The sequence below is a fragment of the Oreochromis niloticus genome, linkage group LG7 (genome assembly GCF_001858045.2).
Source record: "Oreochromis niloticus isolate F11D_XX linkage group LG7, O_niloticus_UMD_NMBU, whole genome shotgun sequence".
Classification (NCBI taxonomy): domain Eukaryota; kingdom Metazoa; phylum Chordata; class Actinopteri; order Cichliformes; family Cichlidae; genus Oreochromis; species Oreochromis niloticus.
Window position 1 is genome coordinate 51,011,209 of NC_031972.2, and position 17,413 is coordinate 51,028,621.

A 17,413-nucleotide genomic window follows, 5' to 3' on the forward strand; every position below is an offset into this window, starting at 1 on the left:
AATTTGTCCTTTAACATTCAGATGGTAGGGTCAGAATTAGGTGAAAACAGCATGAAAGCCTGGATCCATCCTGCCTTATAGAAACTGTGCAGGCTGGTCACGGTCTAATGGTGTGCAATATATTTTCATGGCTCACTTTGGGCCCCTGAGTGGAAACTACCTGAGTATTGTTGCTGACCATGCCAATCCCTTTAAGACCAGTGTACCCATCTTCTTAAAATCACACACCATATCACAAAGCTCAGATAATCTCAAGCTAGTTTCTTGAACACAGCACTCAAATGAGCTCCACAGTCACCATATCGGAATCCAGTAAAGCACCTTTGAGGACTGGTTCCAGCACCTTGTTTAATCTATGCAGTGAAGAATTAAGATAGTTCTGAAGAAAAATAAATGTGTACCTAATTGTGTCTGGTAAGCCTACATCTTCAACCAAATTCAAGATCTCAGTCATTACTCTAAACCCTCCATTATGTTTTGTCATAATGCCAATAAATATGGAGCCAAATCCAGGGTCCAGGGACAAGAAACCACTGAACAGTATATTTGCAGGAAAATCAGCAAACAGAATCCATCTTTGAACGGGAAAGTTGCCTCCTTACAGGAGCTTGGCGGGGAGAGTATGGGGTGGAAAATGGGCAGGCAGATTAGAAACCGGAAAGCATTTTTTCCCTCAGCAGGTGGCAACCAGCTTGAGAGCGCAGGTGAGCCGTGTTTGAAGGAGTGGTCCAGAAACTTTCCACAGGGCAAGGAAATTTAGAGAGGTGTTTCCAGCTGTCTTCGCACCAGGCAACTCACCAGAGAAACAGAAGAGAAAGGAAGGTTAGGAATTTTGCGGAGAAAGGAACTGTGAGAAACCACTACAAACCCTGATTACCACCACAGAAGAGGCAACGATTCCGCTTGAGCCGGTCTTTAATACTGCATCCTTGATGAGCTGATGAGAAACAGGTGCACAAGCTCCAGAAAACTAGAAAAACCAGCCCACTGCTCCACCTGAGAGGTGACAGGAACCAGGTCTGACATGAGGGTATTTGTCAAGAGGAAAATAGGTATTATAATACTGTGGCATTAATTTGTGAAGGCTCATATAAACAACAAGACTTTGTCTAAATTGACAAACCTTAAAAACTGTGCCTCAGTGAGATGGACACAGGATGACCATCTCATTGAAGATACCAATTTGCGTACTTATGTTTTTTCTTATCTGTGCATCTTACACTGTTTACATCAGAGCGTGTGCTTTTGTGCATGTGTGTGCAGCGGCGGGGGGTTATACAGATTGGCATTAAGATGTTAATTAAGGCCTTTGTAGTCTTTGGACCACTTATTTTGAGAAAAATGTCAGCCGCCCACTGGTGTGAAACCACATTAAACGCAGCTGGTTAATGTACAAAATAATTAAGTGTGACTGAGATGAATGGCGGTCATTTCCATTGATGAGAAGCTTGTTAGTGATAAAACAGCGCACTTTGACGAAGCACAAAAACTGCTAATCTTGTTCAAAATCATTTTCCCACATTATGTTATCGTCTTCAAAATGCCTATTTTGTATATGGGGCTAACAACAATGAAGGCTTGGCAGCTATATAATCTGTTCTTCTAACATAAATTGTGCTACAAAAGGTTTCCGCATCCTCTCTTAGCTGGAGCTCTTTATCTCTGTTATTTTCCGTGGCAGCGCCGTATTGCCTGAAAGCATGAGTAGAGTGCACATACAGTATAATTTGCTTTATCACAGTAACTTTCAACTAAGCCCTGTTATTTTAAATACCTGCAATATATAGTATGCTACAAAATCACACAGGCTTTGTTTTTTATTCACATGATGCTGTCATTAGGAAAAAGCTCTCAGCATTTGATCATTTGATGCTCATTTTATCTAAAGCCACCACAGGGCAGTCCATGTCTAAAACTCTAATTTTTGATATTTCTGAGTGTACTCTTTGACAGTGTCAGCTTTCATAAAAACAAATGTTTGCCTGAAGCTTCACGTGTCAGTTGCGAGTGGGCCCGTGCCACTTTTGCTTATGATTCATAGGTTAATAGACAAGACATTTTGGGCGAGTGTTGCTTTCGGTGTTTTAGAGCTGGCAACCAGTGCAGTGGGTTTTTATTTAAAAAGTCCTCATGCGCAGTCATCCCGAAGCCTCTCTGTTATTTAAGCCCCCTGGAAGTATTACAAATTGAATGCTTCTCCTTAGGCTGCCTGTTTGCTCATGGCTGTTTATAAACTCGCTGGCATTAATTTATATTTTTTGAATATTTGCTTTTTTTAGTCATGTTTTAAAGTAATTATTCGGTGCTCTTCCATCCTGACAACTAAAGGAAGTACAGGCGATAATGCAGTGATGAGCTCATGCGTTGAGAAGCTGAGGACTGTCAGCGGGGGCTTGTGTTGTAGGTGTTGGGAGAGATTTTGAGATATCAGAGGTGATGCAACTAACATCTGTTTGGGCAGCAGTGGCTGTTTGGCATTCAGAAACACTCCGCCTGCTCCTGTGAGCCCTGTGCCGTTTGATCCATGACATAGTTGTGAGTGAGGTTGAGATTGGACCTGACCACAGTCGCGGCCTGATTCAGTCCCTGTTGGGCTTGTATCAACAACATTCGGCACTTTGCTTGCATTAAGTGGGTGTCAGGAGTTCACAGTCGTTAATGGGATGATAGTAATTACATTCATCGGAGGAGGGGGGAGATGTGAAAATTGATAATTGCAGAATTTCAAAAGGAGAATTGTCACAATCATCGGGAAAATTACAGTAACTGCGCAGTACGTAAACGTTTGGATTCTTGACCTGTCACGTTCAATGACAGAAAGTGGTGTTGGTTCTTTCTGTGTCTTATCCTTCCGCCATTACATACTTCTTTATGTCAGAAAATACTACAGGTACACATACGTATATAAAAATGTTTTGACAGATGCTAAAAACCCAGTGATCACTTGATGATTTAGCAGCAGACGACCATTTTAATAGTGCACTCCTCTCTAATTATGGTGTGATGTGGGTAATATTGAGCGAGCATGTAGACTCTTGCTGCCTGCTAATTCACAGCAAACAAACACAGCTGGGTGTTGGAAGGCAGTGCACTGCCAGCAGAGACAGAGAGAGTGGTAGTTTCACTCAGTCTCCTCTCATGTGTTCCTTCAAGAAAACCCTCAGCTTTAGCCAGGGCAGTCCAGCATCAAGCCTTTGTTCACTCGTCTGCACTCACTTATCTGATGGAGCAAATACAGAAAACAAAGGGAATCAGCAAGTTAATAAGTAGTAGTTAATAATTCAGAATAGCCTGTACAGTCTTAATTCGCTCTGTTTTAGACAAAAATAAGACAAAAGAAGACGTAGCTTACTGAACAACAAGAAACAGCCAGTCTTACAAATTAGATTAGAAATTTGGGTAAGATGGCTAATTAAAAGGAGTACCGTAGAGTCAACATTGAGTCAATTATATCAATTATATCGATGATGAAAGTAAATACATGTGTCTATGTTTGTGTGTGTGGGCTGAATTAGTTCGTTGGTCATGTAGCTCAGACACTGTCTCTCTGGAGACAGCTGGCAAATTACACTATATTGCCAAAAGTATTCACTCAGCCAATCAAATTATTGAATTCAGGTGTTCCAATCCCTTCCATGGAGACAGGTCTATGAAATTAAGCGCCTAGGAGTTAGACTGCTTCTACAAACATTTGTGAAAGAATGGGTTACTCTAAAATCACAGAGTGGGGTCAGCGGATGCAAAGGCGCATAGAGGTCGCCAACTTTCTGCAGAGTCAATCGCTACAGACCTCCAAAGTTCATGTGGCTATTAGAGTAGCTGAAGGACAGTGTATAGAGAGCTTCATGGAATGGGTTTCCATGGCCAAGAAGCTGCATCTAAGTCTTACATCACCGAGCGAAATGCAAAGCGTCGGATGCAGTGGTGTAAAGCACGTTACCACTGGACTCACTGGCGAGCAGTGGAGATGTATTTTCTGGAGTGACGAATCACGCTTCTCCGTCTGGCAGTCAGATGGTGTAATCTGAGTTTTTTCTGGGGGAATGGTACTTGTCTGACTGCATTGTGCCAAGTTTAAAGTTTGGGGGAGCGGGGATTATAGTGTTGGGGTTGTTTTTCAGGAGTTGGGCTCAGCCGCTTTGTTCCAGTGAAAGGAACTCTTAATGCTTCAGCATACCAAGACATTTCACGCTCCCAGCGTTGTGAGAACAGTTTGGAGATGACCCCTTCCTGTTTCAACATAAGTGCACACCCATGCACAAAACAAGGTCTAACATCAAGCCTTTTTTGCAAATCTGGGGTGGAACAACTTGACTGGCCTGCACAGAGTCCTGACCTCAACCTGCCAGAACACCTTTGGAATGAATTACAGCAGAGACTGCAAGCCGGGGCGTCTTACCCAACATCAGCATCTCACAAATTAGCTTCTGGAAGAGTGGTGAAAAATTCACATAAACACTCTCCTAAACTTTGTAGAAAGCCTTCACAGAAGAGTTGAAGCCTTTAAAGCTGCAAACCCATATTTATTTAACCATTATTTATACGGGTATTCCTATTTAGACTCAATGTCTTATTTACAAATGACCTGTTTCAGACAGCTTAGTAAAATTACAACAGTAAAAAAGCAACAATAAAATAGCTCAAATTGTCTAATGTTTACGTGGTCATATCACTATATTGAACTCTAAATAATGGATCAACTCTAATAATGTAAAGTATCATATAAAAACTTCCTCTTCTCAACAGAAGTGCATCCAGGGAGTGTTCAAGACATTAAGCAGATGGCGAAGTAATGTTACAGACCTCAGCACAGCTTTCATTCATGAAAGACTACATGTCTAGAATGAATGGTTAGCCAATAGTTGACATATTTGCTGGTTTTCCTTAATAAATCTCCCCAAATTTAATAACTGACAGCTAAAAACCTAAAAAAAAAATAAAAAATGATAGCCTTAGGGCTCTAGATAAGAGTTACTTGGAACATTTTTGAAATTTTAATAAGCTTCCTTATCCTTGCTCCCCCATCCAGAGATAAAACCACAGCAAATACTTAGAATCGACGAATGAATAACAGCATCAGAAAAAGGAGTCAATGACAATGATTCTATTAAACCTGTTGTAAAGCTTTTAAATTCCAATTTTGCAATATTTAATGCAACAAAAATGAATCATCCATATAAAGGTTATAAAAAGGGCAGCTCTTCATTCGGAATGAAAAATAAACTGAGGCATCCAGTATCGAGACGCAGTATTTTGCTAATGTCACCTGACTCAATTTGTTTTTTCCACTCACTCAAATTTAAACACATTATTTTGGCCTGATTTAAAGAACTCGCTGTCTTCTCATCCAGAGAATGGCTTACTTTAGTCCTTGATAAAAAAGACCTCCAAACATGGCTTCAACAAAATTATGTTTTATTTGCAGAATTGAAACTGCCAGGCGCTTGCATAATCTGCAGCAACATAAAGGGGCACAATAAAACTTAAAAGCACAATGCATCCAAAAAACTCAGGATTTAGGGCCCGCTGTTACTCTTGAACTCTTTTACAGGCATTTAAATGATATATATTACAAAATGACATATGTTTCCATCAGTAAAGTTTATGAACACGTTACTAAAACTAATTGAGAAGCCAGTGCTGATAAAGAACAAGACATTGCCTATTTATTCAACCAAAAGTATTATTTTACTTTCAATGCTGATTATGTAATATTTGAAAATGTTTGCTAATTGCCTAATTACTCTTTTTTTGGAGAGCCTTGGGTTCTTAGTTCCACTACGTCCTGCTCTGCAGCCCTTCTATATTCCAATAATTTAATTTGTAACCTGCTCTGCTGCAGTTTGATTGTTAAAACATATTAGTGGATTTTTTTTTTCTTTAAGTGGAGCCTCAGTGCAATTTGGGTATCTCTTATAATTGCTTCATCATAAGAGTTGGAACTATTATGAAGTAATGGCACAGAGCCAGACGCCACCCAATACTATGATCGTTGTAAACTCCCTGCTATTAAAGAAGAAGAGGAAAAAACACATTTTTTTTCAGCCGCCATTTGAAGTATTGACTTCATTTTCTTCATTATTTCTCGTCTCATGTCTGTGCCGTTGTATTCATCACTATTTGTGTAGCCTCCACACCTCCCATGAAGGCAGAAGCAGAGTGTTTGCCATCCATTCTTGTGAATGAGCTGAAGGAAGAGTGAAGAGGAGATGGATTTGAAGCTGTGCGTGTGTGTGTGCACGTGCACGGAAAGACAGATGTGTATTTGTCACTCAGTGCCCACTGCAGAGTGTTCGACTCTTTCCTTGTTTTCACATCCAACCCTCTCGGGACTATCTGTCACTCATTGCTTCACTCAGTTCACTATTTGCACCTGTCTCCCCCTCCTCCCATCTCTTTGTCTCTCACGCTGTTCTGCACTGCCTTTGTTTTCTCTCCTTTCTGGTAGCATCTTCTGTTTCTTTTCTTTTTTTTTCAAATTTGATTTCTATTTTCAGCCCTCACCCCTCTTTCTGTACTGGACTCTCACTCATCATCTGTGTCTTCCCACCTTCCTGAAAATTTCACGATAGCGTTGAATGATGCATGAGTTTCCTTTGATAGTTTGTCCTCGCTTCACAGAAATACAGACAGTTCTGCCTTCCCAGAAATGATCGTTCAAGAATACTGTGTTTGCCTATGTGCAAGTATTTGTATAGGGAATGGTGTAAGAAATTATAATCGCTGGTTTTAGGTCTCTAGCCAGCATGTCATATCAAAAATGTGCTTTAAAAGTTCATGAATAGGCTGAGGACATGTGCTCAGTGCAGGTCTGTTTCTGTAATAACAGCTACATACACCTCTTGTATGCAGCTGTTCAGCGAGTCATCCTGTCAGATCAGTCTTTATTTATTTGGGGACCTTTCCAATTTAGGTTAGCGCTGATTATACAATAGGCGAGTGGCTTTGTTTCACTGTGTGCAATGGATATTATCAGTAGAGCTGTGTGGGCTTTATCATTTTTTCTCAGCAGTGTTATTGTCAACACTGGCTTTGTAACTGGTTCAACAGGATCCAAAGCCACAGTGTCAGTTTGCCTGCTGGGGTTCAGTATATAGATTCTGACACATTTGCATTTCCATATAGACTCGCTTTGTCTGAGCATCGATCACGTAGAAGTGAGTCAGTCCAGAGGCAGTCAGAATAGGTGGTTGATTTTTCCTTTGTGTTTTCTCTACATGTTAGTAAGATCATAATTATGATTAGTTTTGGTAACAAACCAAATGTGATTTCAAAATGACTTGGAAAAATACACTCACCAACCACTTTTAGATCTAGATTTGATCTACCATGGTAGTACTGGGTACAGGACCCCCCTTTTGCCTTCAGAACTGCCTTATTTCTTCATGGCATAGAGTTAAAGGTGCTGGAAACATTCCTATGTTGGCACGATAACATCACATAGATTTGTGGAATGCATACCCATGATGATAATCTTCCATTACTGATTGGATTGTGATCTGGTGACTATGGACTGATTTGAGTACAGTGTACACACTGTCACGTTCAAGAAACCAGTTTGAGAAGATCTGAGCTCTTTGACATAGTCTGCTGTCTACAGAAGATGGGCCCACTGTGGTCATAAAGGGATGGACATGGTCAGTAGCAGTACTCAGGTAGGCTATGGCATTCAAAAGATGCTCAGTTTTACTAATGGATCCAAAGTTCTGCCAAGAAAATATCCTCCAAACCAACAGACCACCACCAGCTCGAAATGTTGTTAGAAGGCTGGACTGATCCGTGCTTTCATGCTGTTTACAGCACATTCTAACTCTGCCATCTGAACTGTTGCAGCACAAATGGAAACTCACAAGGCCAGACAACGATTTTCCAATCTTCTAGTTTTTTTGTAGTCGTTGGTGCCCAGTGTGGTCTGCTGCTGCTGTAGCCAACCTGCTTCAAAGTTCAATGTGCTATCATTTCAGAGATGCTCTTCTGCAAACCTTTGTAACAAGTGATTATTTGAGCTATGGTTGCCTTCCTATCAGCTCGAAGCAGTTTGGCCATTCTCCTCTGACCTCTGATGTCAACAAGCCATTTTCACCCAGAGATCTGCTGCTCACTGACTATTTTCTCTTTTTTGGGAGATTATCTGTAAACCCTGGAAATGGCTGTCTGGGAAAACCCCAGTAGATAAATGCTCAGACCAGCCCATCTGAAACCAACAACTATGTTATGTTCGAAGTCACTTCAATCACCTTTCTTCCTCATTCTAATGCTTAGTGTGATCTTCAGCAGGACGTCAACTTTACTTGCCTAAATGCACTGAGTTGCTGCTATGTAATAAGCTGGGCTAATTTTGCTACCAGATTCTGGCTTTTCATGGCTACTAGAGCGAAATGTAACAAGGGGTGTTGCAAAGTTTGTGCAAAATGTATTTCCTGGGATGGAGAATCCTATCCATCCTATCCTCATGTGTATCAGAGCATCACTTTCAGAGTTGCATTCACTGTATTTTGCGGGGTGGGGACATTTCAGACTGATCTTCCCCCTTATTCCACTTCCAGCAAAGTGTCAATAGAGCTTAGCTTCAGTATGATATATGTGAAACACCTTTAACTGTAATGAGCTTTTCCAGAAGAATGTCCACAGCCAACCTTACTTTTTGAAACTGCCATTATTTCCATGGTTACTGCAGGTCATGTGGTAGCTATTTGAAATAAGGCTTTTGCAGGACTTTCAAGAGGCTTCTCTGCAACACCCAGCAGATTACCATAAAGAGGCAATTGCCATGTAAATTTTTAGGGTGGTGCAAATGATAATCATAGTCAGGAATGGTTCTTCACTGCAAATTTGATTTGACTTTGATTAGTGTAATCAGTAGACCAAGAAGTAAAGGACCAATGGCACGGTGTTCCTGAGATAACAGGAGAGGCATTCGCACTTGAAATTAGTACAGCAAAACCACAGCTTCAAAGGACAAATCTAAGCTAACCTTTTGTTTCTCTGCTTTCTGTCATCCCCTCCCTCCGCTTGGCTCAAGGGGGAGACGAATAAGCCAGGAGTGGAAACAACAGACACTCCAGTCTCATAGTCATAGTCAGAAATGGCTCTTCACTGCAGATTTGATTTGACTTTGATTAGTGTAATCAGGAGACCGTGAGGTAAAGGACTGATGACACAGTGTTCCTGAGATAACAGGAGAGGCATTTACATTTCATTTTAGGACAGAAAAAAAACACGGCTTCAAAAGGAGAAATCTAAGCTAACCTTTGGTTTTTATTATTTTTCTGTCATCCCCCTGCTCTTGGCTCAAGGGGAAGAGGAATAAGCCAGGAGTGGAAACAGCAGACACTCCAGACTCGGCACGTGGGCGAGGGGAGAAGAAAGCCATCAAGTAAGTGCCTGGTAACTGGTATGGGTAGAAAAATCTGGTGATAATGAAGTCCATTTGGTTCAGCTTCAAGTCCCTCGATGTACACTACACAAAAAAAGAAAGAGAGCCCACGTTGTTCTATCCTGAAGAGGGCAATCTCTACAAGAGCATGTTCAGGAGACATTAAATGAAAGGTTAGTGATTTAATCAGTAAAGATTAAATCTGCATTATCTTACCTGTGAAGCTTTTGGCTGGACGAGTCTGCTCCTGCACTTATCTTATTGGATGTAAGACAGGTCTCCTTTAAGTGCCGCACATCTGCATCACTTAAGACGGTTCAGGGTCAAGTAAAACAAGCGGGGACTCGAGCATTCACAGTGAAATGCTCAGGAGGATGTTTTTTTCTAACATTTCTTGCAGGGCTCAAACTAGTATTAAGGTATTTTCTGTTCTTGATAAAACAAGGCCATAGGTCAGTACCAGAAAATGTCAGATTCATAATTCAGAGTATTCCACTTTATTCCACAAAATGCCTCTGTTAACCTGCTCATCACTACTTTTCTCCTGTAGCCTGATTTCGCTCCAGCTTATTTTTCCGTGTGTGCGTTGTGTTTTTATTTACACTAAAGACGAGCTTCTGTGAATGTATTCTGACTTGGGTTGTTTTAAACTCTTAATTTCTTGCATTTTCTCTCTCACTGGCTCCAGCAGCATCGCTGTGCTCTGTTGATCATTTCAGCTTTGAACTCCTTCTCTTTGTGTATCGCCTTTCTCTCCCGCTCTGTCCCCGCGCTGCAGCTCTGACCACTGCTGTGTGATTTGTATGACATCAGTGATTCTGCTCACCTTTTTCTCCCCTTCTATGACTGTCTGCAATTTACCTCTCTGCCTTCTGTCTCATGTGTTCACGCTTTCTCGCTGCTCACGCGAAGGACGGGGGCCAGACTTCTTAATGTTTACTCAAATGTCTCTCATCAGTGGTACCATGCTTAATGAACAGAATGTAATCACATGCTGTATGTATTCATCAGAGTATAATTCTTCTCTTGCTCTATCTCCTTTTTGTTTCTGTCTCTGTGTCTTTGCTACAGTACATTGCTATGAAAAGCTTTCGGTGAATGCCTTTTTCCTCCAGGCTGCTGTTTTTTTGAAATTATTATTTATTTATTTACTTTTTATTTTTCAGTCACACCACTATGGTGGCTTGTTTACTTCAGATAGAAAGATAGAAATGAATCTGGACTTGTTTTGTTTCAAACTCCCATTTGACGCAGCTCTAAGAACAACCCTCTTCTTCAAACCGAGCCTTGCATCGTCTCCAAAACGAGGAGCGGCTGTTGGGAATGGTTGGTTGGTGCCAAGGCTGTCCATAGTTGTGTTGCTCTGACCTGTCTCTCTCTCTGGCCACAGTGATCTAGACAGAGACTTTTGGAATAACAATGACAGCAGCACAGTGCAGCAGAGGTGGAGCTCCTATCCGCCCAAGGAGTTCGTACTAAACATTTCTCCCTATGCCCCATATGGAGATCCGCGCCTCACGCTCAAGTGAGTCTTGGTCCAAAGCTGGTAAGAGACTTTCCCCTGAGCAGGGCTGTAATGAGGCAGGGGCAGTGCCACTCCAGTTTCCTTTCCTTTCCTTTCCTTTCCTTTCCTTTCCTTTCCTTTCCTTTCCTTTCCCTTCCACCGTCCCTGTTCCCTAGTTGTGTAGTCACCACTGCTAGTCAATCATCAAATTGAACTGCTCGATGTGGCTGTTATCACGCATGACAGCTTATTAAATTCACCTACTTTTGTAATCTCTATTATGTCTCTGTTCCTTAGGCCCACATTTTCTTATGAATAACTGGGGCTGTTTAGCCAAAGGCCTTTTTAAAAAAAAGCCATAATCCATAAATGTCACAGTGTTGCATAAAATACAGGCTGCACATTTTAAGACCTGTTTTTTTTGTTGTTGTTCTTGTTTAATCTAATTTCCACCATCGATAGTAATCCATCCAATGCTAGCACACCGGAGGGCACAAAGGGTTAGTAATGATTACTCATAATCTGCCTGGGAAATGTGAGTGAGGGAAATGCCATACATGCACATTTCAGCATCCCGCAATGGCCGTACGACTCCGACTGCAGCACAGCGGCGTAAACCCCGCAGGCTAATTTCTGCTGCTTCTCCTCACATCTTGTCACCTTTAAATGAACACAGAGGCGCATGTTCAGATGCCCCCCTACTCCCTACAGCCCTGCCGCTAAACACTAACTCCTGACCTCTAACCTCTCTCCCATGGAGTGTAACCATGGAGACGGACAACCCTCGTAGTTCCCCTTAGCAAAAAAAAAAGAGAAAGAAAAAAAGAAAAGAGATGTGTATACTTTAATGACCTTCTCTGTAATCTCCGTCTCCTTTTCCTTGTGTTCACTAAAAATTGCTGGTTGCTGTTGTTGCCGTGGTGGTGGAGGGTTGACCGTTACACCAGGTTGCAGTTTTGTGCCAGTGTTCGCCTGTCGTTTACATCCATCTGTGGCTTCTTTCTGATTCCCATCAGTATAAAATCTAACATGTACTGCTACTAACACTGAAAAACTTGAACTGCATCTGTTGTTTATCTTTTTGGAAGTCGCGGTAACACTGCTTTTCTTTTACTGCAATGAAAGCTCTTTTTTATTTATTTATTTTTCCATCCACTAGGCACTTGATTCCAATAAAGCATTGGCAAGGCCATGCCCCTCTGGGCACTGAGAGAGCTCACAGTTTAGACACCCTGCTACCAGGCATATGTCTGATAAAGTGTTTAATAACTGGTCATCTTTACCAGACCTAGCTATTGAGGAGTGTGTGTTAAAAAATGCCTGGAGAAAGGAGGCAGCAATGTGTTTATGAACACAGTGGCTATATGCATTTCTGTCTGAAAAATGCCTTAAGATGATGGCTGCTGATCTCAGATTACCACACGATGGCCCCTCATCTTCGTTTGTTTAGAAGTTCACCTTCAGTTCATTTCAATTTTACTTACTGTATATAGTGCAAATTCAATTCAACCTAAAAGATCTTTGAAAGGTTTTTCTTGATTGCCCTTATAGACATCTTTTCAGCTGGACTTGCTTTCACGGAACATAAACAGATGAACTTTTGACTTCAGTAATGGTTAAATAAGCTGTTTTCAATAGTGCGTGAGCCAGTTTAAAATCAAAAACAAACACACAATTAAAAGAAGAATAAATTATGAACTTGTTTCTCTCAAGGAGAGATGGGATGACCTTGTGACATCAACCAATAATATGCCTCTAAAGCCAACAGACAGCTGGGAAATCATTTCCTGTTTGAGACTCTCTTGAGATCAGCAGCTTTCAATCTCTGTAATGACACTGAGCTTCATTTATCAAACAGGTTTCCTATCCAGCAGGATCGCTCTCAGTGTTTAAGGATTTATTGGATTTGAAGTTCAATTCTATCATTTAAAAAAATAAAGCTATACATTTTATGTCAGGAGCAGTCAACAGCCACCATAATATCTTAGAAAAGTGGCTGTAGTCTGTTGATATTTTTCAAATTTATAAAGTCAAGTTTAGGGAGTGACTTTAATTAGACTCAATATTTTATCTATCTGGTGGCTTTAAAAAACGGCCAAATAACATGCGGCTTTACTTCTTTTCTAAATCTCTTAAGCTTTCACTGTAGTTCAGTCAGAAACAGGATTGATGTCTAAAAGCTCTATACATCTGTGAATACTCTGATTCATAGCCCCACTTATTGATGTTTTCCTCCTGTTAATGAAAAGTAAAGGCGTCCCCCTTGTGCTCAGTTCGATAAATGAGGCTCATGTCTCCTGTGTTGACCGTTGCTCCAGCAGTGTCATCTATGTTGTTGTTGTGATTGATGACTTATCCACCAGCGCTGTCAGGTCAATTGGTCAGAGTTTCATGTGAAAGGTGACCTTTAAACGGGCACGGTGCAAGTTTCGCACCTCCTGTACCCACGTGGACTCACTGTGTTTTCATTACCTCATATATTTTGTCTTTAAGAGCAGGAGGACCTTGCATATTAATGAAATGTAGTCATGTCACCAGAGGGCACTAATGTTCTTTATTTTTGATCGCCATTGCTTTCACTGTAGGCATGACATGCCTTAATACGAACACACTGATTAATCACTGTATCTGTAGCCATTGTCATCTGATTGCCCTCCCAGTAATTTCGACTGTGGAGTTTCAAGAATTTCACTAATTTCTGAGTACTGTTACATACTCTAAGTGGAATATTAGACATTGAGATCAGGACCAGATGCACTTAACAGCTTCGGATGAAACACACAAACAGAAATCGTCCTCTAAGCTGCTGCAGTGAATATAATGCCATAAAAAGTAGCACATCTCAACTCAATGACCAGTGTCTGCACACTGTTGCTGCCAGTTAGAGTTTTGGTCCTCCAGGCCCAAAGCTGGGACTTTTTGCTGGTTTTCCATCCTCCACAGGCTCCCAGTAAATTCCTCTCCTCCTCCCCCTCGTCCTCCTCCTTCTCCTTCATCCTGTTCTCCTTGCCCCATTCCCTGCTTTTCTCCTCAATAGGTTCCAAACCTTTTTTATCCACCTGCCTCTCACTTGGCCTGGAAAATAGGCCTGCCCCTTCACACAGTCTACTGATCTGTCTCACCTCCTCAGCCATGTGGTTGCTCAATCTATTTCCCTGTGTGCGTATGTGTGTGTGTGTGTGTGTGTGTGTGTGTGCGTGTGTGTTTGTGTGTCTGTGTCTCTCTCTCACACTCTTTGGTCTTTTTCTCCTCTGCCTGTCGTTATTCTCCTCCCTCTATACCCTCTGTCTGCCATGGGATCCCTTTGCACCCTGTCTCTTTCTCTTAGTGGGGCAGTGTCAGGGGGTCAGAAGGGGGCGGCAACTGGCCATGGGGATACTGGGGGGGGTCCTTATCGCAGTGACAGCGTGAAGAGCATGGTGACAGAGGGAGTGAAGGCCGGGAGGTGGCAGACCGTCCAGGGCCACATGCAGTCTGGAGGACTGAGACCCAGCAAGTGAGTTCGGAACCCGAGCCGGAAAAGCAAACATTTCAGTTGCCGTGCAGCAGAATAAACACCTTTCCACGGCACGACATTTATTCTTACAAGCTCGCGCCTTAAATGAATCCATTCAAAATAGAAGCGGGGAGAGCGAGGTCAAGTTCAGCAGGGGAGGAAGGTGCAGCTTCGATGACAGCGTGATGTAAGCGTGTGGGCACAGCGCAAGGTGTGAGCGCTGGGGAATGTAAACCTCATCATGAGAAGATAACAATAGTTCCTCGAGCTGTATCACACTGACTCAGGCCTCCAGCTGACACATGCAGGACGGCTGCACAGTACAGCTTTGTGCACAGAAATAGTCTCATTTTCGCACACTAACTGAAATAATGCACCACACGCTGGCAGCCCCCCCACCCTCCCCTCCCTTTAATTAAAATTTAGGCTGAAAGACGAAATGTGTGTTGGTCACTGACTGTCTGTACCCACCAGCCATGACGCATGACATCACTGGGGGTCTATATTCAGTGTGCTGCAAAAGACGCAGCTAACTTTCCGTACTTTGTGATTTTTGCACCTCCCTTTGGCACTCCATGTGTGGGACTTCTTCCTCCACAACACATTTACGCTCATCACTTCCTCACTCCTCCTTCCCTCCTTCTCTCCTCTTCTCATCTTTCATTTTGCCCCTGTCTATAATTGGATTCTATTTTCAGGCCGCTGTAAGTGTCTATGTCTCTTGTGTTTGTGTCTCGCACCCCATTTTCTCCTCCATCGTCACCCTCTTCTTTTTTCGTTGCCATCTCCCTCTCCCTTTTTCCTCTTACCATCTAAAGCCACTCTGCATGTTCTCTCTTTATTTTTTCCCTTGTTCTGCCCTCAAAACATTGAACTCTTGCAACACCTTTCACTGACCTTTTTATCCTTTTATTCGTGACTGTTAAATGTGATGTGTGTCGTGCTAAAAGCTTTATGCAAAAGTGTGTTAGGTGAAGTAATGCAATGCGGAGTAAACTCCACCTAACTGATGTGAATAGCTCTCTCATGACCTAATTCTGGTAGTCTGGGTTACACAGCGATCTGAGAAAGAGGAGGATATATTTAGGGAGTAGAAGAAACTAGAAAAAAAAGATGATGACATGTTTGTGACAATAGAGCCGACAAAACATACAGTAGCGACGAAGTATGTATAACCAACTCATGCAAAAACCATCATATGATGTGTGACACATCTTTATGTTGTTTGTGACGTTTTAGGAAAGGCAGTGAGCCAATTAAATAGCATTTATTGAGGGGAGGAGTGAAAAACGAGAGGCCGGCAGAGGGAGGGAGTCGTGCTGTAGAACTTGGTTGGCTGTTCGGATGTCTCTAGAGGTGCGCCGCATATTTAAAAGACGAAAAAGACTTAGAGAGAAAGGAGGAGAGTCTGTCAGGGATGGGAAAAAGTTGACTGACGAGTAGAGGAAATGGTGATCTCTCATCAGACCAAAAAACCCTCGCCGACGAGGCCAGGAAGCTGCAAAGCCACGACCCACCCGTCTCGACGCGGTCACGTGGCACAGAGCCGGTCCACGCCCGTGCGGACAGTGCACATCCGACCACTGGCACCGCGAAACACACCCTCATGCAAACAGCACGCTCAAACCGCGCGGACGTACAGGGTGCACACACGTCTGACTCAGACGCACAAGACTACCTCACAGTCTACACACTGCTGCCCGGCGCGGCCCCATGAGCAGTACACAGCACACAGCGATCACTCAGGCTGCACCTTCTACTGCTATTTCTGCTACTGCTGTTACTGCTGCTGCCTCACGTTGCTCTCTTTCTCTCTCCTCCTCCTCCTGTCTCCACCTCCCAACACTCCTCCCTCTTCCTCTTTGTCCTCTAATACCACTCTTCCGCCTTCCTCCTCCTCCATCCGTCCATCATCAACTTCCTGTTTGGATGAACTTTCCTGTATTTACCCTGATGTCAACCTGACTTCTCCTGCTGTGCCTCCCTACTGCCCTGTGCCACCTTGTCTCATCCCTGATGATTCTTTGCCTTTCTTCTTCATCTCATCACCTGACATCACCACTCCTGACCAACTCACCTCCTGCCACGGCTCCTCTTCTAAATCCTCTTATTCCTCCTCTACCTCTGACTCCTCTGCCCCTCGTCATCATCCTATTCTGTGCCGGCCGTGGCCTTCTTCACGCTCTCTTTCCTCCCTGCTCCTCTGCCCTCCCAGCTTTGGGGATCCAGTCTTATCCTATGCTTCCACTTTGGAGCACATACCCTCCGGGCCGGCCCGGCCTCGGACGCTGCTGCGCCAACAGAGCCTTCAGCAGCCTCTCATCCACCCGTCAGGCCCTGGTCTCTGCCATCCCCCCACCACATCCCAGAGCTTGGGACAATTACACACTGCACCTGGACAGCCTGGGGGAGGCGGGGGTGCTGGGAGAGGAGAGGGAGGTGGCAGCAGTGGTGAGGGTGGGGGTGCAGGTACACGAGGTGGTCCCCGGGGTGCACGGGGCGGCGCAGCAACGGCAGGTGCCTCTCGCTATAGGGGAGGTGGAGCAGGAGGGCGCTCGCGTGCCAACCCGGGCAGCTGGGATTACATGATGGACCAGATCCGGAATCGTGGGCTGGATGTCAAGTCCTTCCTGTGAGTCTCTATAACTCTTCATTCATGCTTTAAACTAGCGTCACTCTGCTCAGGCCTCTGTCTAAGTGTATTACAGTATACGCTAGGTCTTTCAGAGTTATTGTGTGCATTTGTGTTCTTTAATGCTTAAGACTTAGTGCCGTTGAATAAAATTGCTTCTAATACATCAGTAAATAAGTAATAATTTAATCTGCTTTTACTTTTATGAAATATTGTTCTCTGCCTTTTCCCTTCAGGTTTTTTCTTTCAGTCTGCATCTGATATCCAGGGAAGGATATTACTTCTGTCTGTCAAAATTTGTACAGTGCGCGTCTATATAAGCGTATGTATAAGTGTGTGTGAAACTGTGAGTTTCAGAGTCGAGTTTAATCATTGCTTTCACTGCAACTTGTGGTAAATCTGATT

The 17,413-nt window shown here is 43.1% G+C and overlaps 1 protein-coding gene across 6 annotated transcripts in view; it reads left to right on the forward strand.

Annotated features, from left to right (window-relative positions):
- Positions 1–17,413, forward strand: part of syt7a (synaptotagmin VIIa) — a 92,873-nt gene that overhangs the window by 39,953 nt on the left and 35,507 nt on the right. For 3 of the 6 annotated variants that reach the window (XR_003220705.1, XM_019361653.2, XM_019361654.2), the window contains exon 1: positions 14,383–17,008. Coding sequence is in view for 5 of the 6 variants with exons in the window: in XM_019361653.2 (XP_019217198.1) it covers positions 15,825–17,008 (1,184 nt within the window). In the remaining variant the exon portion in view is untranslated. The other 3 variants (XM_005470629.4, XM_025908518.1, XM_019361655.2) reach the window with 3 other exon arrangements.